Source organism: Oncorhynchus nerka, linkage group LG26 (genome assembly GCF_034236695.1).
Source record: "Oncorhynchus nerka isolate Pitt River linkage group LG26, Oner_Uvic_2.0, whole genome shotgun sequence".
NCBI classification, from domain to species: Eukaryota; Metazoa; Chordata; class Actinopteri; order Salmoniformes; family Salmonidae; genus Oncorhynchus; species Oncorhynchus nerka.
In genome coordinates, this window is record NC_088421.1 from 31,331,958 (window position 1) to 31,356,566 (window position 24,609).

At 41.4% G+C, this 24,609-nt stretch overlaps 2 protein-coding genes and 1 long non-coding RNA gene across 4 annotated transcripts; 1 reads left to right on the top strand and 2 right to left on the bottom strand.

Moving 5' to 3' along the window:
* Nucleotide 1: 1 nt before the first annotated feature.
* On the top strand, nt 2-2,568 carry LOC115116931 (inactive serine/threonine-protein kinase 19-like). 2 transcript variants are annotated; one of them, XM_029645395.2, is made up of 7 exons: nt 2-91; nt 330-428; nt 512-657; nt 940-1,175; nt 1,533-1,630; nt 1,714-1,861; nt 2,303-2,568. In XM_029645395.2, exons 2-7 carry the CDS (start codon nt 332-334, stop codon nt 2,346-2,348), a joined length of 771 nt encoding a protein of 256 aa, XP_029501255.1. In that variant the 5' UTR covers nt 2-91; nt 330-331; the 3' UTR covers nt 2,349-2,568. The 2 variants fall into 2 exon arrangements, with proteins under 2 accessions (XP_029501255.1, XP_064866493.1); XM_065010421.1 differs by lacking the exon at nt 2-91 and having other exon boundaries at nt 322-428.
* Nucleotides 2,569-3,007: 439 nt separating this feature from the next.
* LOC115125372 (ras-related C3 botulinum toxin substrate 1-like) lies at nt 3,008-9,683 on the bottom strand. Its single transcript, XM_065010422.1, has 6 exons — nt 9,594-9,683; nt 6,789-6,860; nt 5,354-5,471; nt 5,029-5,091; nt 4,589-4,748; nt 3,008-4,297 (listed from the first exon to the last, which is right to left on the bottom strand). Exons 1-6 carry the CDS (start codon nt 9,626-9,628, stop codon nt 4,167-4,169), a joined length of 579 nt encoding a protein of 192 aa, XP_064866494.1. The 5' UTR covers nt 9,629-9,683; the 3' UTR covers nt 3,008-4,166.
* Nucleotides 9,684-11,650: 1,967 nt separating this feature from the next.
* LOC135564701 (uncharacterized) lies at nt 11,651-12,823 on the bottom strand. The gene is made up of 3 exons (XR_010461219.1): nt 12,290-12,823; nt 12,108-12,256; nt 11,651-12,048 (listed from the first exon to the last, which is right to left on the bottom strand). It is a non-coding gene; the product is annotated as an uncharacterized LOC135564701 (long non-coding RNA).
* Between the last annotated feature and the right edge of the window lie 11,786 nt (nt 12,824-24,609).

Here is a 24,609-nt window from a genome sequence, read left to right on the forward strand (position 1 = left end):
TTCTGACAGAATCATTTTGTCCGGTGTGTTTAAACGTTTGGGAAATCTTGTTTGACCAAGAGTTGCTACAGAAATGCTTACTTTAAGTCAGGTATGGACATTCATTTTATTGCTAGTGAATATACTTATGGAAAACAAACCAATATTTTTAATAGTACCGTTATTATAAAGTTTACCGTAGTAGACAAATGGCTAGAAGCTCGTTTATTTTAACGTTAGCATGCTGCTGTCTGTCTTCATAATAACAACTAGCTACTGTAGATAGCCACTAACGTTAGCACTCCACAACGATTGTTAATGTTAATTGTTAATGTTTTCATGCCTCTCAGTTATGAACCGAAAACGGGCCCTTATATCAGACACGTTTAAAGTGAACAAACGAAGAGTTGGCAATGAGAAGCAGTTTGGAGCTGTCAAGAATGGAGAAGGTGCCTTTACTCAAACTTAAATGTAGCTATCTAGCTAAATGTGTCAGTGTTTGACTTGTTGTCCGTCTCCTTTCTTTCCCCAGCTGGACCACTGGACGTTAAAGCCACCCTGCAGGACCTTATGACATTATTCCCACGCAAACTCTTCAATGACGCCCTTCCACAAATTGTCCTAAAACACCAACTCTACAGCATACACAATGATAGGACCCAAGTGGACAGGCAGCTTGTAAGCCCAATGAATATTGCTGTAGCAGTGTTCTTCAATCCTGGTGGTCTCAAATCAAATGTGTTATTATTATTATTTTTTTTTTACCTTTATTTAACTAGGCAAGTCAGTTAAGAACACATTCTTATTTACAATGACGGCCTACACCGGCCAAACCCGGATGACACTACTGGGCACTAACAAAAACCTCAACACTTTGTTGGTCTCCAATATTCAAATGTGTTGTCAATTTAGACCATTGCCTTGGTAGATCCATCTTCATTTTCATCATCTCTTTGTTAGAGTGACTTGAGGGAACAGGGGGAGCTGTTGATGTTCCAGCTGGGCTTTGACGCCGAGGCCTTTGGGTTGGTGTTCGCTGCAGACTACAAGGCTAAAGTCCTGGCTGGGGAGGAGGGGAGAGTGACACGGGGCACAGTGGATAAATTCCTGGAGAAAGTGCTGCCCTCCTGCAATGACCTGAGCTTCAACAAAGACAAAATGCTGAAGGAGTTTCTCTTCACAGACTCAGAGATAACGTACGAGGGAAATTGCTTTTTTATTTATTAATCTTGGTCTCTTCATGTATTGAAAGTCTTTGTTTGAATGCATTTATACTATAGCTTGTTTGCCAGACACAGATTAAGCCTAGTCCTGGGCTAAAAGGCTATGTCAATGGAGATTCTCTATTATACATGCTTTTTAGTCCTGGTCTAGGCTTGATCTCTGTCCAAGAAACCGGCACTGTGTGTGAGATTTTTTTTTAAATGTTTGAGAGGGTGGTCATCTATGCTGCATCTTATCCTTTTCATGTATCTGAAAGTCTCTGCTTGGATGCATTTGCTCCATTGTAAATGAGTCACTAATAACTTGTGCTATTTCCCACCCCCACCCAGGCAACTGGTGAAGTCGGGGGTTCTGACTGTGAGGGACGCTGGCAGCTGGTGGCTCTCCATCCCCAACTCTGGCAGATTCACCAAGTACCTAATACAGGGTCAGCTACCAAACAAAGAAGTAATTAGCACTACTTTGCTAATGGAGTGTTGACTGTTTACTATCTTCCTCCCCCTGACCCAGGTCGTAAAGCTGTGCTGGGCATGGTTAAGAAGTCCAAATATAATGAAGTCTTAAAGGCAGAACTGGAGGAGAGGCAGACCAACTCACAGGTTAAATTCCAGATCAAGTACCACGTCCATGACATCATTGGTGCAGAGCTAGTAGAATGGTGAGACTGGGTTTCATGTCAGTAGGACCAATAGTTTTCCCTGAACATCATGACACTCTTACACACACCCACCACTTATGCTGCTGCCATATTGTTTCCTATTATGATCTGTCCTGCTACCAGTCACTATTCTCCTAATCCCTGCCTACATGTACATATCTACCTCAACTAATCAGGTATCCCTGCACATTGTAAGTCTGGGACTGACCCTGTATACAGCTTACATGTTCCTTTTTTTTCTCCTGGCTTTTAACTTGTACTCTTTTGATATTGACTGAATACTGGGAAGGGCTTGCAAGTTAAGCATTTTACTGTACCTGTGCACGTGACAACTTGGAACTTGACTCCTGGGCGTAGCCATCAACTATTCTTGTCGACTGACGTGTATCTAATACAATTGGTCATGTTGTACCCACCTTACCAGCTCTTTTCTTTTTTTAGTATACCCACAACTTCAGGAACATTGTTACGGTGTGTGGACTACTGAACTCAACTGACTGAATGGATACAACAACCTGTTTCATGGAAGAAACCCTTAAAGCAACTGAACATGACGAGAGGCCATGTTACACCAAATGAATCTGGTTAATCATTTGTTATTGCCTTGTTTTTCTGGATTTTTTTTCTGCCAAATAGGTAAACCCAAAGTGAAACCTTGTAGGTTGAAATGCCAATGGTGTAAAATAAAGCCTTGTCTGGTTTGTAAATCGTTTTATTAAAGGTTCCTTGTTCACTTGTTTTAAGACAATTGCAACGTGTGGACCCTACAGCCAGCTATACTTATGCTCGGAGTCCTCAAACGAGGAAGTACAATAGCACGTCAGTCCTTAAGAAAAGCTTAAACACTAATTGCTGTAACTACTGTAAATATGAATTCCTCAATTGAGAAGCTAAGTACTGTGACATGAATACCTCAAATGTAAAGGCAAAGTAAATGCACACAGTAAGTTTAATGGTTCTCAAAGTGACAAATTGCTTTATCCATAAAACCAAAGGGCCACAACATTGGCTCAGTTGGAGCGCAGCTTGATGCCTGAATAACAGTTACATATCTTGTAGGTCAAATATGTAAATGCAAAAAATATATAATGTATCAGTATATGTAGCACATTTCATGCCATCTGCATTAATTACAAAAGGCAAGACTTGTAGGAAAATTAAAGGTTTATTTGTAGTTGGTAAACAATATAGCGTTCATAGTTTGTTTAAAAATACAGTGAGTGATTAACTTCAGTGGAATTTTAATACAAAATAGCCAATTGAATTCAAATGATAACCAAAGATGAATATATACACACTACGTCGTTACTGACTGTAGCTTAGTTACCGTTACAACATTCCTCAGTCATTTAAATGCTCTCTCCTTTGTTGTGGCTACTGTAAATCAAATGGGCTATTCACAAAAGAAGAAATCGCTGCATGAATGGTTTCTGATAAATGCCCAAAGACTAATATAAAAGGTGCTTTTATCCCACATCGACACCCAAAACAGTCCTCACATCCAATCTTCTCATATAAAGTCGCAAGCTTTGTTTTTCTCAGGCAACGATTCGGTTCAGACAGTACAGGGAGGACACAGCAGGAGCGGGTGGGGGATACAACATTTTTGACTAACAGGTTCAACCGTGCAACGAGGCACGCCAGCTCTTCCATTAAATACTGAAGGATCACGCTTTTTCCAATTGACAAAAAGCACTGTTGGCTAGACCAGTGTTTCCCAAACTCAGTCCTAGTCTAATTAGATTTATGGTACATTAATTAGTAGTTGGAGGTGAAAATAAAATTGGTGATGCTATTAACTTGGCTAGTTCTGGATTTCCATGTTATAAAGAATGCCACCCCACAAATAGAATGCCATCTTAACCATGTAACCGTTAACTGCAGTACACCATGCCAAATTATTAGCTGTACTGTTAAGGAGGTAAACCTAAAAAATAGCAACAAGTTTAGTGTCTGCTGTACAGCTTCTAATATCTGCAGTGTGCAGTTTGGCAAATTCACACTCCACCCAAAACAACCTCTAAAGACTGTAAACAATATGGACTACGAGTAAGAGCAACAAATCAAAAACATTTCATCATCCTTCTCACAGAAGATTAAATCCATTTTTAGAAGGCCTCTGGAATTTCTTACACTTCAGTGATGTCACCCATTCCTAAACCTATCTGTATGTTCAGTTTCTTTTAACAAAGGAACAGTTTGTCCCAGTGCTGTACTAGTAGAGACTAATATATTATATATAAAAGGAAAGATTCCGAAGTAAAATGCTTTTGTGTCTGCGTTGTCTGTCTTCCTGTCTGGGGTTCTAGAGCAGGGAGCACTTCCTTCTCCTCTTCTTGACGGGCGGGGGGCAGAGGACCGCCCGGATGGCCTCGTCAAACACAGTCTTCAGGCCGCGCTGGGTCAGGGCCGAGCACTCCAGGTACTTCACCGCACCTGAGCGACAGGAGAGAGAATGAGGAGACTTACTACTAATGCATGGCTCTGAAGGGTGTGCATGTGCAGTCCAAGCAGGAGAGAAGCCAGTTACTCTTCACTCACTCTCTTTGAGACATCACTTTCTAAAGCCTTACTCGAAGAGCATGACTACATCCTAAGTAATGCACGAGTCCAACCACTTTCTCCTGGTTGAGAAGGATATCTGCATTCAAAGCATGAATTGTCCCTAACAGTAAACACACTCCCTAAACCTGCATTCATTGTCACTGATAGACACTGAACACATACCGATCTCTTTGGCCATGGCCAGGCCCTGGGGGTAGGTGATAGGGGTGAGCTTCTTCTCCCTGAGCTTCTCGATGGTGTCCTTATCGTCCCTCAGATCCAACTTGGTGCCCACTAGGATGATGGGCGTGTTGGGGCAGTGGTGCCTGACCTCTGGGTACCACTATGAAGAGAGACCACATCGGGCATGTCACTTTCATAGGGTTCCCATTCAATTTGTCATTACAGTTTCCACGACTTTTCAAAAGGTTTATCAATATAACCAGTAAAAATCAGTTTAATCTTATGAAGAATCAATATGGACTGTCTTTTCCTAAATGCAGCTCTGAAAAATAGAGCTAGACAATATAAATGTGTTTGAACTGAACATCATGTGCTATAGACACGCTGCTTCTATTGAATTCTTAAGAGCTATGATGAGTTGCTTCAAACAGGGCACCCACCTTGGCACGGACGTTTTCAAACGAGGCAGGACTCACGAGGGAGAAACAGATAAGGAACACATCCTGGAGAGAGACAGAGAGAGGGGGAGGGGAATAATCTCAGTCAGTACCTGTGATAATCACTTCCGTAATCAGTGTTCCTTACATACAAAGGTGTGTGTTTCCTTATATCTAAAACGTCCTTATTATTACCCACAGAGACGAGGACTATGCTATTTTTGACAGAATGTCCTGTAAGTACACAAAGGCTTCATTTCAAACAAAACAATAGTAAGGAAGTTTCAGCTGTTCCCATGGCAATGCATGTCTGGTCTGTCAATCTTACCGTTTGTGGGTAGGAGAGGGGGCGGAGTCTGTCGTAGTCCTCCTGTCCTGCTGTATCCCAAAGGCCCAGGTTGACTGGTTTTCCATCCACCATCACATTGGCAGAGTAGTTGTCAAACCTGTAGGGATCAATCAACCGCTATGAGTTTGGGTATAGGCTAATAATCAACTGCAGACAACAAAGGAGAGAGAAGTGTATCCTATTTAACTTGATGTGAAAACCTAAAGTGCCTAGCTGTATGTATCAGACTAACTATAAATCATATTTCTAGAAGGGAATAGAAGAACATCTATAGATCAACAGGTGAAACAATAAAGCATCTCCCCACCTCTTTTGGTAGAAAGCTGAAGGACGGCCCTGGAGAAATGTAACCATTTCAATTCAGACTGACCTATAGTTGCAAGGACTGACCATCCAAGATATCAAAATGATAGACCAATTTAGACCTGTGACACCAAGTTAGGGCAATTAATTATCAGGTAGAACAGAAAACCAGCAGGCACCAAACCTCATGGGGTAAGAGTTGAATACCCATTTAGTGTTGGTTTACATTTACAATAATTACAAACATTGGAGTTAAACAAGCATACATTTTGGGTTCTGCTGGGGTATGACAGTTAAACTAAGGCCATGGGGCATTTATCAGTTATATTCTTTAAGAATCAATGGGTCTCTCTCATTCATTTAGAAGTCCAAAAATGGAAGTAGCAGCTGCAGATTTCCCCTTTAACATTATTATTTGAATGTTTTACAGGATTCCCTCTTATGAAGAACTGGTTCAAACTGGTGAAAAACTCTTGGTAAATCTGACCAGTGACCATCAATAATAGAAAACCTGGTCACTTATCTAAACCAGTTTATATCACCGATACAGATCAACATAACAAGTTAGTGCCAGGTCAGATAAGACCTAAAAACCCTTCTGGTAATTTATGTTGCCGTGTTTTCCCCAAGTATTTCTTCCCCTAAGGGAGCGCACACACCCCAACGAATGTCGATCTGTCGGCCATCTGCCGTTTGTTTGGCGCAGTATGTTTTAGGGACCACCCCGCCAGGGAACGTCTGACTGACAACATTTTCATGTGATTCTACATGTACAATTGTTTAGCAAATTACGTCTGGCACTCGGTTCAGAGATGCTAAGTACTCTTGGCTGGCAAACGCTACCGGTATGATGCTAAGGCCCCCAGGTTAGCATGATTAGCATCCCAAGCTGCCAACAAACATTTTCCCACCAAATCCAATTGAAATCTTATTTGCAAGTTTAGGTGGGGGGCAAAAGATAGCTATGTAGAGATTCCCTCCCTACCTAGCCTGAATAATGGTTGTAGAGACTGAGACAAGGGGAGAATTAGAGGGGTGTGGTGCTGGGGGTGTCTGGCTTCAGGCGGTTCCCAGGCCAGACCTCCCAACCGGGGGCTGTAGAGGTACTCACACTGTGGGGATGTACTCTCCAGGGAAGGCGTTGGTCGTGTAGCTGATCAGCAGACATGTCTTACCCACAGCTCTGGAAGAGGAGAAAATAAAAGGCACATGTCAATGTTATGGAACAAATCTTAGGTGTGCATGCCATATGCCAATTTTATAGCATGATGTCGATCCTCTGAAAGAACCATGCTTAAGACATGGCTATGGTTTATTATAGAGGGCATTGAGGTCCCTACCAAACTTGAATCTGGGTGGATGGACAACAAACACTTCAAAATCTACCTTGAATGATTGAATGCCCTGCAGCCAGGAACTCAGACTTGGTTCAAATGAGTAAGGTTGAGATTAGGCCTAGCCTCAGCCAAGATGTCTGATGCCATGCTCTACACATTAATACATTGATGATCACACATTGATGATTAGAGGTCGACCGATTAATCGGAATGGCCGATTAATTAGGGCCGATTTCAAGTTTTCATTTAAAAAAAAAAAAACAGAAATCTGTATATATATATTTTTACACCTTTATTTAATCAGGCAAGTTAGTTAAGAACACATTCTTATTTTCAATGACTGCCTAGGAACGGTGGGTTAACTGCCTTGTTCAGGGGCAGAACGACAGATTTTTACGTTGTCAGCTCAGGGATTAAATCTTGCAACCTTACGGTTAACTAGTCCAATGCTCTAACCACCTGCCTCACGAGGAGCCTGCCTGTTACGCGAATGCAGTAAGAAGCCGAGGTAAGTTACTAGCTAGCATTAAACTTAATCAAATCAATCATAATCACTAGTTACTACACATGGTTGATGATATTACTAGTTTATCTAGCGTGTCCTGCGTTGCATATAATCGATGCAGTGCGCATTCGCGAAAAAGGACTGTCGTTGCTCCAACGTGTACCTAACCATAAGCACCAATGCCTTTCTTAAAATCAATACACAGAAGTATATATTTTTAAACCTCAGCCGATTAAACGGCATCGGCTTTTTAAAAAAATCCTCCAATAATCGGTATCGGCGTTGAAAAAAAATCGACCTCTATTGATGATCACACATTTCACACCAACTCAAGTCCTAACTCTTTGAAATGTGGCCTAGCTACTATTTCAAAAGATAAAAAGCTAGCCGACGAATGGGAGTGGACAGTTATATTACCTCCTTTAATCAAAGAATAGAATAGTTCAGCCGTGGTTCCATCTATGACATGTGGGCTTTAATTTCTCCTGCTGCCTACAATATCCACCACACCCAGCCCAGAGGGTACATACTCTGTTGTGTACACCCTCCCCTCCCTCCTACACATTATGAGGAGTGCCCAAACAGATCAGAGTTTTTCTGATACGGTCATCCAAAAGTGCACAGTTATTTGAATGGCTAAATACCAGCCAGGTGAGGAACAGGTTTGACCAGCACCACTAGGGTAACTAAAATATGTTACCAAGTTTGTTACCTATTTGTTGGGTAATACCTACCTACCAACCACTAGCAAAGGGTTTGTATCTACCTGGTTAGCAAACAGAGGTTGGTGAAGTGCAATGAGTCACCACATCTTATTACCACGCTCACACCTCAGGTTTGACCTGAGGCCATTTAACTTGGTTGGGAACAGCAAACATCAAGGAGTTATACAGTCTAGATGAAATACTCCCTATGATCCAGACATTAATATTCATATATAGAGTGAGTCAGTCCATCTGTAATGGTCTGGGATAGTTGAATGCATTCAGTGGGTAAGTGACTAGGTATCCCCTTTCCCGCTCTATACTTCACACCTGGAAAATGTTTCTATGGAAACATTAGCTTGCTGGCAAAGATTAACTGTTTTCACAATTTAGATTCAATAAAATAACCAAGTAAACAATGACAGAAATAAACTGGAGACAAGGTTTACTTGAGCCCAAAAAAATACAAAAGCTTAAAATACAGCTTGCCAAGTACCTCAACTCCTCCATTAAGTTGAGTGCAGTTTTGAAATGAACCTCCGAATTCAATACTTCAAAAATATACATTTGTAAACCCTTACATGTATATATGTTTGTCCTCTATTGCGTGCCTTTATTTGTTTGCTTTAAGCCCTACCTTTTAATAAAATATTCATCAAATACAATCGCTGACTGTTTCCATGTTGATTCAATTGGCACAAGCACATTTGCGCGGAGTTGCCATCATACAGCAACGGGGAAACAGTCGGTGGTTGTATTTTATTAGCGTTTTATTAAAAAGTATGATTTCAGCAAACAAATGGCCTGCAACAACAGAGGACAAACACAGGTACACGGTAAGTGTTTAATCATTTACATTTTTAAATATCGACTTATAGTTACTAGTGATGGGGGAAAATCGATAGTTACATATCGCAATATAATTTTTGGGCAACATTATAGCCGTATTTTACTCCAAGTATCGACTTGAATAATTGGTAGCGGAGTTGAGATACTTGGCTAGAATATAGACATGTTTCAGCATCGGAATGTACACAGCTATGGCAGAGCAGTGATTTAATTCATTAAGTTTACACACCCACTTAATTTAGTCACATTGATGGGGACTAAACCAGCTGATTTGCACAAATAACATTTGTGAGAATAAGCATGTATTTGCTTGCGTAATGTTGGATTGTAATTGAATTTGTTAGTTTGGTAGTTACCTAGCCTTTAGCTAACTTTTCACCTAGCTAACTAACGTTAGCTAGCAAGTTAACACATTTGCTAGCTATATTATTTATTTATTGACATTCACACCAAATATAGATAGTTACTTAGCTATAATGGTACATCGTGTATTTATAGTTAGTAAACGTTCATAAACTTACCCGTCCCCAACCACGACACACTTTATGGCCTGCATTGTTCCGGACCGTACTACCAGACTGGTCCAGATGCGTCGCTAAGTCCTTTTACTAGGCTTGGGTGCTAGCCTAGTTACCCACTATTTTGTCTGAACTTGTTCAAACTTGAAATGTCTGTAGTTATTTGGTCAAAGTAAGACTGATTGACAAGGTTAATGTGTGTCTTTTCGAAAGTGTCCGATAAGATATATTTTTTTGAAGTGATCTTGCTACATTCCAATACTTTCTCAACTGGAAATTATGGAGCAAACAGCTGCTTTTACCACCCATTGAGGGAAAAAAACAGAGCTGTGTTTTACATCGCAAAACCGTGCGGAACTATCCGTTCACCGGGTCACTTCCGGTTGCTTTAGACGCCCACGCACGGATTTAAATCACTGATGTGTAGTAGTTTAATCCTAAAACAAAAGACAGTACATTGTGAAAAAACGAAAGAAGCATGAAATTAAGAAAAGGGATATGAACTTGTATCTTTCAGACAACATACGTCCAATTATTTAGAAGTAAGTTAGCCGTTTGAAAACGTGTACCAAAATACACTTTTGAGAAGTGTGAACAACTTTCAGTTTTCAGGTAGCGTGGAGTTAACAGAAGATAATATGCTGACATCGTGATGTTGATATACGGTATGGTATGCAAAGGTATCTGGTATACATAGTAACCAGAACAGTATACGAGAGACTAGTTTATCCAAATGATTATATTATAAATAAAAAAAAACAAGAGTATTTACGGACACCATAGACAGTTACACCATGATGACGTTGCCGGATATCATTGCATTGCAACTTCCGTGAGTCACACTAATGTTCCGTTTGACCAAAACTGGAAAAGAATGGTGGATTTTTCAGTTGGGGTGGGGTACCTCGTCAAAATACGAAAATATTAATGTTAAAAACTCCAGACAACGATTGCAGTATGCACTGTTGTATCTTCTTAACTTGTAAATAAGATTCCGGTGGTAAATAACAATCTCCGTTGTAGACATTGTTTTATGGCGGGTCTGTCTTATTTAGTGTTCCGTTTTTCGGGGTCCGCTGGTCGGACTTATGGGGTGTTTTCTAAAGGATTGACGAGGACTTTGTTGATATTTTTTGATCTCGCGTGGCGACTGCGAATCAGATTCCCATACCTCTACCTCATCGCTTCGATGATGTTCAATGTGCGATTACAGGTAAACATATTCCTGGCTAACCTTGCACCTAAACGGTGCATACAGTTAGCTAATGCGAACATTTTATCTTCACAGATTGACTGAGCTATTTTAGCTGCTAGCTAACGTTCGTTAACGCGACAGCTAAATAAAAAATTAAGGTAATTTGCTAGTTTGCTAGCTAATCTAAGAAGCCACAGCATAAGGTTTGGCAATGCAAATCAAGTTTGAAGTACAGTATCACGTCCATAAAGGAGGCAGATTTAGACAGCCACTGCCCACTTTGACACGTCATTCTTTGTTGAGTGTCATTTCTTGTTTTCATACATTTACAATATGTCAGATTTCCAATTTTTAGCTAACTGTCTTTGTATTTTCCTATTTGCAGGTCCATATTGAGATTCACTGAGTGTGTTACAACTGCCACAATTGAGGACCCAACACCCCTGACTGCTCATTAGTGGGCATCTACAGTCAGAACTTCCCAAAGAGACCCTGCAGACCTCACACAATCAACAATGTGGAAGAGGGCACTAGTATCAGGGGCCAGTGTGACAATGTGCAATGTTACACAACCGTTGTCTCAGCCACCCCTTGTCATAGGAACCCAGTGCCTTTGCTTGGGAAGGACACCATGATGATGTCATTAACAATGGCCACCGGGGTGTGCAGAGATCTGTGAGGTTGTACTGGGATATATCCCTCACAGCCACTCGCCACCAGAGATTGTTGAGCTACCCATCTGGTCAGAGGAGACATAGGAAAGGATGACCAGTGGAATTCGACACTGTCTTTTTGTCGCAGACCACAAGGAGGATTGAGAAACAAAAATTACAATGACAACAACGGAATGAATGTTTTTGGAACCTTTCTTATTTCTTCTTCCTCTTAGAGTTCTGTTTGATGTGTTCATCAGTGCTCATCTGTAGTCGTCTCCGAAGGAAAACTGGAAACTTGTCATATAGTTCCCCTCATAATGAAACACAAGTATCCACTAGCTTGCATCTCCACCGCATGACATAAACCAGTGCATGTTTTCTATTCTCAGTGGTTTGGGCATTTTTTTGAGCGGTTTTGGAAAAGTTTGTTTGCCAATGGAAAGATGGTGCAGTGAGTTGGAAAGTGGAAGAGGATCATTTCAGTGTAGCTCAGCAGGGCTACTGTTACAACCTTTCAGTGTAGCTCAGCAGGGCTATTGTTACAACCTTTCAGTGTAGCTCAGCAGGGCTACTGTTACAACCTTTCAGTGTAGCTCAGCAGGGCTACCTTCTGTAGCTCAGCACAACCTTTCAGTGTAGTCAGCAGGGCTAGCTCAGCAGGGCTACTGTTACAACCTTTCAGTGTAGCTCAGCAGGGCTACTGTTACAACCTTTCAGTGTAGCTCAGCAGGGCTACTGTTACAACCTTTCAGTGTAGCTCAGCAGGGCTACTGTTACAACCTTTCAGTGTAGCTCAGCAGGGCTACTGTTACAACCTTTCAGTGTAGCAGCAGGGCTACTGTTACAACCTTTCAGTGTAGCTCAGCAGGGCTACTGTTACAACCTTTCAGTGTAGCTCAGCAGGGCTACTGTTACAACCTTTCAGTGTAGCTCAGCAGGGCTACTGTTACAACCTTTCAGTGTAGCTCAGCAGGGCTACTGTTACAACCTTTCAGTGTAGCTCAGCAGGGCTACTGTTACAACCTTTCAGTTATAGAAATGGCAAGGTGCTTGTTGTGTAATGTGCATCCTTAGTGTCACTTCTTCTCACTGATTTGGAATGGAATGTTGCAGTGTAGGTGTCAGACAAACAGGAAGGATCCAGGAAAGGAATGACTGCATGACACACAAACACACACTTGTCACCCACTTCTCTCTTATCGGTCAATGGAGCTAACGAGGTGGCATTTTAGATTTTAAATAAATGGTTAATGATTTTGAGGTATGCACTCATCCTTATTTCTCAGTAAAGTGTTTGTGGGTTTTGTCAATTCTCAAGTCACTGTATTAAAAGGGTAAGGAATTTAATATGGTTGTACCTCCTTGGAAACAATAAATTATTAAACAATCAACTATTTCTGTCATTTTATATTCTATGTAATTACTTTTAGGTTATAATCTTCATCATCTTGAATTCATACACAAACCTCTACCCTTCTACACCCTCATGGTAATGTTTACTTAAGTGGGTAAGATCTATAGTAAGGATTTTTGTGTTAAATCTGTTATTTAACCCGTATATCTTATCCAATCTATTATTAGAGAGTGTCCAGAGGGCATAGCAGAGATACCATTTCAAAGAACAGTGTGACTATTGAGGTCATTCATTCATCCTCTCGGCAGGGTAGCCTAGTGGTTAGAGCGTTGGACTAGTAACTAGAAGGTTGCAAGTTCAAACCAAGCTGACAAGGTACAAATATGTCATTCTGCTGCTGAACAGGCAGTTAACCCACTGTTCCTAGGCTGCCATTGAAAATAAGAATTTGTTCTTAACTGACTTGCCTGGTTAAATAAAAAATGGATTACATAGCCCACAGATAATTTACAATGTGGATCAATTAATTTAATTAAAAGTGGATTTCAGACAATTTAATTACAGTCAATTCAACATATCCCCTTATGGATGAAGCAGGACATTGTCTGCAATCAAGATGATCCATTGGTCCATTGAGCTCTTAAAGATTGTCTTAGAAACATATTGTAAGGAGTGAACATTATATAAGGGTTACATGGAGAAAATCAGACCTCTGAAATGAAAATGGTTCGCCCTTCCTTCAGCAAAACATATTTGACCTAAACCCTCCCTGAATGCTTGAAAAAACAAGTGACCCCCTATACCTAAAATGAGCATTTAAATAAAGTGAATAGCAGAGAACATGCCGTTTACCCTCACTTCTTGGACAGACCAGAACCTTAGATATGCAGTTTTAGAAACTGTTCTTCATCCTGTAAACATTATATGGCAACTCAGGAATGTTGATAGCAAGAGTAGGGGTGGAAATATCTCCTTTATTGTAAAAACATGAATCTTTCATCCTATTTGCAGGACCAATAAAAAAATCCTTTTATAAAATAATGTACATATTAGCAGAATTGTTTTAATACCGTGCAAATTCCCCAAATCACAGGCTAAGAATGGATAGAGAGATAGGCCTATGTGTTAATATTAACATATTTCTCCAATGCCAAATCAGTGTCTTGTTTGCGACTAAACTGTCCCTATTTGCAAATAATAAAATCTGAGACGTCATTAGGAATCTGAGCATATTACTTTCAAAACTTTCCACCCCAGACAGAGTAGACCTGTTACAGACGCAGAAAAATGTAAGCTGCTGGCTAGGGTTTCCCTAAAATCTGTCTGGGTTTAAACATATTTTATTGTACAGAAAGTGAATAGCTTAATCAATTGATAGTGACAGAATTCAAGTTTAAAAATGTGTCTCCTCAGCTATATAAGGTTGTAGCTCAGCATCTGAATGTCAAAGAAATGAAACAATAATATCCCTTTATGCATGGGAGTCTTTCCTTGGTATTTTACAGCTTGTTTCTAGCATAAAGCATTGCGGACCAAATCACTGTTATAGATCACTTTATATAATCGCATCCATTTTATTTTCTTCCAAATCTTAAGCAAACAAGAGGTAGGTCTGTGCTTTTTGCCATTTTCTTTCATAAAAATAGGCCTATGGTAAACCCTCTCATACCCCTTCATTTCGAGTCTCGGTTTTAACTTAATAGCTTATGGATATAGCAGGCTATAGCCTAATTTTGTCTGTCAAACAGGAAGCCTACCTCTTATTTCTTAAATAGGTAGAAATAGGCTTCAACACAAAGCCCTGTTGTTGTTAGTAAAATTAAGTCCAATTAAAATGAAGATGTTGAAATTAATTATGCCTACTCAAATTTGCCTACTTTCAGCACCATGAGCTGTCCATTTTAGATTGCTTGTGCCGCAGCTGCAGCTTCAAGTTTCAGCACCAGTTACTCAAATCTGTCTTATTGTGAGGTCAATAACGCTGATAAATAGGCCTACACCATGGGAAAGAAACATATTGTTTTAAATCAAATCAATTATAGTAGTAGCAAGCTATCAAAGTTGACCTCCGGTCCTCCTTCTCATCGTCACGCTCTCCTTCTCGAACTGAACAGAAAATAAACTATAGGCTAGTCTGCACTCAAGATAGTGAGTTTTTTGGACTATGTGTAACCGATGTGAAATGGCTAGCTAGTTAGCGGTGGTGCACGCTAATAGCGTTTCAATCGGTGACATCACTCGCTCTGAGACCTTGAAGTAGTGGTTCCCCTTGCTCTGCAAGGGCTGCGGCTTTTGTGGGGCAGTGGGTAGCGATGCTTCGTGGGTGACTGTTGTTGATGTTTGCAGAGGGTCCCTGGTTCAAGCCCGGGGCGAGGGAACGGAAGCCATACTATTACATAGGCCTAATCAAAACTTATTTTCGGAAGAAGCCTTTGATGCTCCTCCTGAACAGCACAGCCATTGGTTAGGCAGCACACAAAAAAGTGTTTGATCAGCAAGAGCAGACCAGGGCTCAGGGTTGGAATATCCATTGCAGTGTGTAATGCTGCCTAGTTTTATTTACACCATCCCAGCAGCTATCATAGGAATATAACTTTTCTCTGTGCTTCTCCAAGCATGCACTTTGTAGCCTATAGGCTGTGGATCATTTGATTGAGACCACACTAAATAGCCTATAGGCTATGGATCATTTGATTGAGACCACACTAAATAGCCTATAGGCACACTTGATATTGCAAACCCAGTGGAGAATCAGAGATGAGGGGCGGCATCAGGCACACAGAGATATATCGCCTCATAAACAACTCATTCTAAAACACTGAGAAATATTGACATTTCATCAATGAAAAATTACATGACCCTCCCCTGGACTAGATTTTTAAAAATGTAACCCTCCCCTTGACTGAAATTGGAAAAGCATGACCCTCCTCCATTTTCCTCCAGGTACCCATTATGTAAATGTGGATCCTTCCCTAATGGAACAATAATACTGTATTAAATATGCATAACAGAATATGGTTTGAATATTCATAATGGCGGTTGTCCTATAGCTCACCAAGAGCTAATAATTTGTGAGAATTGTTGGGTAGTACATCCTTTATAGGAGAATTGTTGGGTAGTACATCCTTTATAGGAGAATGGTTGGGTAGTACATCCTTTATAGGAGAATTGTTGGGTAGTACATCCTTTATAGGAGAATTGTTGGGTAGTACATCCTTTATAGGAGAATTGTTGGGTAGTGTATCCTTCTGTCTTGACTTAGCTGATGTTCTATGTTTGTCCACACGGTGGCAGCAACTCCTCACTGCTAGTTTACCACTTTCCCAACTCTTGCTGAAAGCACATCATTCATGACACCTAGACCTAGTATAAATGGAAAATATAGAAGTGAGACAAAATAAGTAATTAGCTTTTTGGTCAATAGTAATGTCTATCACTGGTGACTTAGTCTTACCATCATTTTAGCAGCGAACAGCTCTCTGATTCTCCTCTTTTCTCATCTCAGATACAATCTCCCCAAAACTCTTTAACTAGATGTACTTGTAATGTAAAAGTGTCAATGTGCAGTGAAACAAAAATTATGCTGTAAGCCCACCAACAGCCCTACCTTGCACTCGCCGATTAAACTCAACTCCACGATTTACGAGTGATGACTAATGTTGGTGGACTGGACCTCTTTCCTTTGCTATGGCTTGCACTCTGGATTTGTAGATCTGCAAAATGCTGATACCTCCCACAGTGCAAAGCGTCCCCGGACGAAAACTTCAGACCGAGTATTTCAATGGCAGGCACATGTAAAAACCATAAGGTTGCCAAGGCAACTGCATTATAATTCTCCATGTGGCAACCCCGAACACTCCACCTCCTCTTTGGAAAAGAACATGGTTTCATTTCTCTGGGATTTGCCACATGAAAATATTTTAATAATAGGGTGAACATAAAGGACTGACAGAATGAGAGAGAGAGTGAGTGGATCCAGCTGATCCTAACTCTTATAGGCCACTTTCTATTTTGCCCTGTTTATCAATCAACTGACTGGCTTTCTTGATGTTTCTTGATGTATTCTCTCTGGTATGCAATCTGATTTCACCTCAGGTTATGGATGTGTCACTGCAACCTTAAAGGTCCTAAATGATGTCACCATTGCCCTTAATTCTAAGCAATGTTGTGCTGCTATTTTTTATTGACTTGGCCAAAGCTTTTGATACAGTAGACCATTCCATTCTTGTGGGCCAGATAAGGAGTATTGGTGTCTCTGAGGGGTCTTTGGCCTGGTTTGTTAACTACCTCTCTCAAAGAGTGCAGTGTATTAAGTCAGAAAATCTGCTGTCTCAGCCACTGCTTGTCACCAAGGTAGTACCCCAAGGCTCGATCCTAGGCCCCACGCTCTTCTCAATTTACATCAGCAACATAGCTCAGGCAGTAGGAAGCTCTCTCATTCATTTATATGCAGATGATACAGTCTTATACTCAGCTGGCCCCTCCCTGGAGTGTCCCAACAAGCTTTCTCTGCCCTTAAAGTTGTTCTGAACTCCTCCAAAACAAAGATCATGTGGTTTGGTAAGAAGAATGCCTCTCTCCCCACAGGTGTGATTACTACCTCTGAGGGTTTAGAGCTTGAGGTAGTCACCTCATACAAGTACTTGGCAGTATGGCTAGACAGTACACTGTCCTTCTCTCAACACATATCAAAGCTGCAGGCTAAGGTTGAATCTAGACTTGGTTTCCTCTATCGTAATCGCTGCTCTTTCACCCCAGCTGCCAAACTAACCCTGATTCAGATGACCATCCTACCCATGCTAGATTACAGAGACGTAATTTATAGATCGACAGGTAAGGGTGTGCTCTCGAGCAGCTAGATGTTCTTTACCATTCAGCCATCAGATTTGCCACCAATGCTCCTTATAGGACACATCACTGCACTCTATACTCCTCTGTAAACTGGTCATCTCTGTATACCCGTCGCAAGACCCACTGGTTGATGCTTATTTATAAAACCCTCTTAGGCCTCACTTCCCCCTATCTGAGATATCTACTGCAGCCCTCATCCTCCACATACAATACCCGTTCTGCCAGTCACATTCTGTTAAAGGTACCCAAACATCCCTGGGTCGCTCCTCTTTTTAATTTGCTGCAGCTAGCGACTGGAACGAGCTGCAACAAACACTCAAACTGGACAGTTTAATCTCTAAAGTCAAAGACTCAGTCATTGACACTCTTACTGAGAGTTGTGGCTGCTTTGCGTAATGTATTGTTGTCTCTACCTTCTTGCCTTTGGGCTGTTGTCTGTGCCCAATAATGTTTGCACCATGTTTTGTGCTGCTACCATGTTGTGTTTCTACCATGTTGTTGTCATGTTGTATTGCTACCATGCTGTGTTGTCATGCTATGTTGTTGTCTTAGGTCTCTCTTTATGTAGTGTTGTGGTGTCTCTCTTGTCGTGATGTGTGTTTTATCCTATATTTGTATTTTTAATCCCTCTGTCCCCGCAGGAGGCCTTTTGCCCTTTGGTAGTGTCACACAGCCAGGAGTGGTGGGTGCAGAGTCAAGGTCAGAGAGCAGAGGATAGAGGGGGAAACCAAACTTTATTACGGTATCCAAAAGTAAGGCCAAAAACAACAGGCGAAAAACATATATGTCCAACCCAAAACTGGGCACCAAACAGTCAGTGAACATAACACACAACCAACCTAGACTAACAGAGAACAAGCCTGCACAAAAGCAGGCGGGCCTAACAGGCTTAAATAGTCCTGAACCAAAACTCAAACAAGAAACAGGTGCAACCAATAAGACACAACAAAAAGAAAAGGAAAAGGGGATTGGTGGCAGCTAGATGACCAGCTAGATGACCAGCTAGATGACCAGCTAGTAGACCAGCTAGATGACCAGCTAGATGACCAGCTAGTAGACCAGCTAGATGATCAGCTAGATGACCAGCTAGATGACCAGCTAGATGACCAGCTAGTAGACCAGCTAGATGACCAGCTAGATGACCAGCTAGTAGACCAGCTAGTAGACCAGCTAGTAGACCAGCTAGATGACCAGCTAGTAGACCAGCTAGATGACCAGCTAGATGACCAACTAGATGACCAGCTAGTAGACCAGCTAGATGACCAGCTAGATGACCAGCTAGATGACCGCCGAGCGCCGCCCGAACAGGCAGGGGAGCCGGATGTCGTGACAGGTGGGCCGTCATTGTAAATAAGATTTTTTTCTTAACTGACTTACCTAGTTAAATAAAGGTTAAATTAAAAAAATGTAAAATAAATAAGTAGATTTATCTTTTCCCTCAAATACAGTCAACCACCATTTGTATACAGGCTACACTCAAAAACATGGAGGATGCAACATGAAGATAGAGGTTAAATAGACTGGCTTCTAATTTTATTTATTTTATTTAACTAAGCAAGTCCTATAGCAACCAGGCAAGTCCTATGTGTTCAATAGCAACAAGGATGTGAGCTTTAGGCTACTTCTCTGTGTGATTTGGCCTGATAATGATGTGTGTGTGTATCTGAGTGAGAATTCTGCTACAGAGGGGTGTGTGTGTGTTTGTTCATACATGGTCACACAGGTGCATAGTCTGTGTGCATTGGGGCATGTAGGTCCATGCATGTGTATTTGAGTGTGTCCATATGCTGCTTTCCATGTGTTTAGTACAGGGTGATAATGAACTTTGTTTGGATATGATAATGATGTATTTTTATGTGTACTGTAAACTTGCTGTAGGTGTAGACTGTAGGTGTAGACTGTAGGTGTAGACTGTAGGTGTAGACTGTAGGTGTGGACTGTAGGTGTAGACTGTAGGTGTAGACTGTAGGTGTAGACTGTAGGTGTAGGCTGTAGGTGTAGACTGTAGGTGTAGACTGTAGGTGTGGACTGTAGGTGTAGACTGTAGGTGTAGACTGTAGGTGTGGACTGTAGGTGTGGACTGTAGGTGTAGACTGTAGGTGTAGACTGTAGGTGTAGACTGTAGGTGTGGTGCATTCGGAAAGTATTCAGACCCCTTGACTTTTTCCACATTGTTACGTTACAGCCTGATTCTAAAATAGATTTTTATTTGATTTTCTATGTCCACATCAATCTACACACAATACCCCATAATGACAATGCGAAAGCAGGTTTTTATACATTTTTGCAAATGTATTAAAAATAAAAAACAGAAATTATTTATTTACTTAAGTATTCAGACCCTTTGTGAAGGGAAGGGGGGCAATCTGATAATAGGATGCCTCTGTCTTTAAGAGGTCAGAAACATGTATAGCTCTGAACTGTATTTCCTCACATCAGAATCTGACATTGTTGTTGGTTTACTTAACAAAACACCTCAAATATGTCAGTTTCTTGCAGGGACACTACTACATCATCAACAAGAGAGGCAGTCACTCACTCACTCTCATGTGCATTTGTAAAGGATACAGTCCTACATTACTATTCCAAGTTCACCATGCATGGAAAACGGATTAGCCATTCTAAATGTAATCAAACATGAATCCAGTTCATGTCATCTCAAATGCATTAGTAAAAAACTGTGATTGCACATGATCCTTCTGGATTGGATGTTGAGAATTGATAATAATGATATGAGTATGAGATCACTGATGTTGTTTGAGGCAGTAGAATGAATGTACTGCTGGCTGCGTTCAGCAGAGCAGGCCACAGCATTGTGGAAATATAAATATTATGTAGAGCAACCATGTAGATTAGAATGAGCAGTCTCTATTCATGACATTTCTATCTTAAATGCTCCACAACGGTTTCCTGCTGAACATGCCCGTATGTTGGCACCAAGGCTGGTTACAGGATATGGGTCCACTTGATGGTTAAGCAAACAATACCAGCTTTTTTGCATGTACACTTGTTCATGCAAAGTGTGCAAAGTATGAAAAAGGATGAGAACAGGTGATAGGTACTTTGCATGTAACCTGACCTCGCAACTGAATTAAAGTTGTGTGTGAGTTTGTGTGTGTGTGTGTGTGAGAGAGGGAGGGAGGGATTGGTGATGTTATCTGCCCTCCTGCCAACATGTTGGGATTATCACGTGTTTCATCATGCATGTGTGTGTTTCTGTTTCTATAGTCCCTAAATTGACCCCATAGCTGAAGTGTTGAATGATGCAATATTGTCAAAGGTAATATAGCTGTCAATAATGACACAGTTGATTTATTAGTAGTAATTTGACTGTGACAAACACTGTAAATGTTTGGCTCACTCAGAAGTCTACTAATGAAAAACTGCACAAACATTCAATGTTGTAGCTTTTTGGCTTTTGTTCCAACATACCCCCACAACATAGTTCATCTAAATGTGTTTGTATACCTATCACACTATTGTTTCATATGATATTAATATCCTTTTTCCGTTAGTCAAATACTCAGAGCTGATTCCCCTTGAGCTACTTTCCTAATTAGAACTGATATGGTTTAGATGGCAAAGATTGGCTGATTTTTGACACACAGCATGTGAAGAGAACCAACAACGATAGATAGATATAGATAGATAGATTGTCCAAATAAAACTCATTAAATCAGACTGATCATCTGTATCAATATCTATATGTCAAAACTTTGTGCTCATGAACACATTCAGCAGGTAGGACTGGTAGACAGCTGCATTCTGCATTACGAGAAGATAAATATTAAGAGGAAATTCCAGAGGTGTTTGGAGGCTGTCGTTGACACCTACTTTACAGTAGTTACATAACCAATGAGAGGAACCTGGTTTACCTACTGACACGTTTCTGGTTCCTGGACACGGTGCTGTCTTTGTATACCTCCAGACCAACCAGACCTAGACAGAGTAACAACAGAGACAATGGGACTCATTTGGGCCCTTCAATTTCACAGATGAGATCCAAACTTCAGGCAGATCTGATGGCCGTGGCTGAAAAAGAAGTGGAAAGGGATTGGAGTCGGATAACAACAACACATAAAGAGGAAGTCCTGCCGCACAGAACTTCCTGTGGCCTCTGTTAAGCCACTTTCTCCCCTGCCCCCCCTTGGACTCCTTTCCGTCTTGCTACCCATGGACTGACCCATTTCACCCCCCACAAGGAAGGAAGTATCTGTCACCCTATCCCCCTGCCAGACCCAAACCAGACCCCCCTCAACCTTTACCTCAGTCGGGTATTCTAGCCTGTGGTTTAAGGGGTATTAATCAAATAAAATTGTATTTGTCACATGCGCCGAGTACAACAGGTAGACCTTACAGTGAAATGCTTACTTACAAGCCCTAACCAACAATGCAGTTTAATAACTCTACCTACATGTAGTGTAGGTAGCACCTACAGCAGTGTAACAGGGGGGGGCAATGCAGTTTAATAACTCTACCTACATGAAGTGTAGGTAGCACCTACAGCAGTGTAACAGGGGGGCAATGCAGTTTAATAACTCTACCTACATGTAGTGTAGGTAGCACCTACAACAGTGTAACAGGGGGGCAATGCAGTTTAATAACTCTACCTACATGTAGTGTAGGTAGCACCTACAACAGTGTAACAGGGGGGCAATGCAGTTTAATAACTCTACCTACATGTAGTGTAGGTAACACCTACAGCAGTGTAACAGGGGGGGCAATGCAGTTTAATAACTCTACCTACATGTAGTGTAGGTAACACCTACAGCAGTGTAACAGGGGGCAATGCAGTTTAATAACTCTACCTACATGTAGTGTAGGTATCACCTACAACAGTGTAACAGGGGGGCAATGCAGTTTAATAACTCTACCTACATGTAGTGTAACAGGGGGCAATGCAGTTTAATAACTCTACCTACATGTAGTGTAACAGTGGGGGGCAATGCAGTTTAATAACTCTACCTACATGTAGTGTAGGTAACACCTACAGCAGTGTAACAGGGGGGCAATGCAGTTTAATAACTCTACCTACATGTAGTGTAGGTAACACCTACAGCAGTGTAACAGGGGGGGGCAATGCAGTTTAATAACTCTACCTACATGTAGTGTAGGTAACACCTACAGCAGTGTAACAGGGGGCAATGCAGTTTAATAACTCTACCTACATGTAGTGTAGGTAGCACCTACAGCAGTGTAACAGGGGGGGGCAATGCAGTTTAATAACTCTACCTACATGTAGTGTAGGTAACACCTACAGCAGTGTAACAGGGGGGGCAATGCAGTTTAATAACTCTACCTACATGTAGTGTAGGTAGCACCTACAGCAGTGTAACAGGGGGGGGGCAATGCAGTTTAATAACTCTACCTACATGTAGTGTAGGTAACACCTACAACAGTGTAACAGGGGGGCAATGCAGTTTAATAACTCTACCTACATGTAGTGTAGGTAACACCTACAGCAGTGTAACAGGGGGGCAATGCAGTTTAGTTTAATAACTCTACCTACATGTAGTGTAGGTAACACCTACAGCAGTGTAACAGGGGGGCAATGCAGTTTAATAACTCTACCTACATGTAGTGTAGGTAACACCTACAGCAGTGTAACAGGGGGGGCAATGCAGTTTAATAACTCTACCTACATGTAGTGTAGGTATCACCTACAGCAGTGTAACAGGGGGGCAATGCAGTTTAATAACTCTACCTACATGTAGTGTAGGTAGCACCTACAACAGTGTAACAGGGGGGGCAATGCAGTTTAATAACTCTACCTACATGTAGTGTAGGTATCACCTACAGCAGTGTAACAGGGGGGCAATGCAGTTTAATAACTCTACCTACATGTAGTGTAGGTAGCACCTACAGCAGTGTAACAGGGGGGCAATGCAGTTTAATAACTCTACCTACATGTAGTGTAGGTAACACCTACAGCAGTGTAACAGGGGGGCAATGCAGTTTAATAACTACCTACATGTAGTGTAGGTAACACCTACAGCAGTGTAACAGGGGGGCAATGCAGTTTAATAACTCTACCTACATGTAGTGTAGGTAACACCTACAACAGTGTAACAGGGGGGCAATGCAGTTTAATAACTCTACCTACATGTAGTGTAGGTAGCACCTACAGCAGTGTAACAGGGGGGCAATGCAGTTTAATAACTCTACCTACATGTAGTGTAGGTAACACCTACAACAGTGTAACAGGGGGGCAATGCAGTTTAATAACTCTACCTACATGTAGTGTAGGTAACACCTACAACAGTGTAACAGGGGGGGCAATGCAGTTTAATAACTCTACCTACATGTAGTGTAGGTACACCTACAGCAGTGTAACAGGGGGGCAATGCAGTTTAATAACTCTACCTACATGTAGTGTAGGTAGCACCTACAGCAGTGTAACAGGGGGGCAATGCAGTTTAATAACTCTACCTACATGTAGTGTAGGTAACACCTACAACAGTGTAACAGGGGGGCAATGCAGTTTAATAACTCTACCTACATGTAGTGTAGGTAGCACCTACAACAGTGTAACAGGGGGGGCAATGCAGTTTAATAACTCTACCTACATGTAGTGTAGGTAACACCTACAACAGTGTAACAGGGGGGCAATGCAGTTTAATAACTCTACCTACATGTAGTGTAGGTATCACCTACAGCAGTGTAACAGGGGGGGGCAATGCAGTTTAATAACTCTACCTACATGTAGTGTAGGTAACACCTACAGCAGTGTAACAGGAGGGGGCAATGCAGTTTAATAACTCTACCTACATGTAGTGTAGGTAACACCTACAACAGTGTAACGGGGGGGGCAATGCAGTTTAATAACTCTACCTACATGTAGTGTAGGTAACACCTACAACAGTGTAACAGGGGGGGCAATGCAGTTTAATAACTCTACCTACATGTAGTGTAGGTAACACCTACAACAGTGTAACAGGGGGGGCAATGCAGTTTAATAACTCT

Bases quoted from the DNA above. Each gene is read 5' to 3' on its own strand.
- LOC115116931 (XM_029645395.2), top strand. From the start codon at position 332: ATGAACCGAAAACGGGCCCTTATATCAGACACGTTTAAAGTGAACAAA. The intron at 429-511 runs GTGCCTTTACTC...TTCTTTCCCCAG, and splicing joins AGCTGTCAAGAATGGAGAAG to CTGGACCACTGGACGTTAAA. The intron at 1,862-2,302 runs GTGAGACTGGGT...TTCTTTTTTTAG, and splicing joins GGTGCAGAGCTAGTAGAATG to TATACCCACAACTTCAGGAA.
- LOC115125372 (XM_065010422.1), bottom strand. From the start codon at position 9,628: ATGCAGGCCATAAAGTGTGTCGTGGTTGGGGACGG. The intron at 5,472-6,788 runs GTGAGTACCTCT...TGATCCCTACAG, and splicing joins GGAGAGTACATCCCCACAGT to GTTTGACAACTACTCTGCCA. The intron at 4,298-4,588 runs GTATGTGTTCAG...CCTGTCGCTCAG, and splicing joins GGCCATGGCCAAAGAGATCG to GTGCGGTGAAGTACCTGGAG.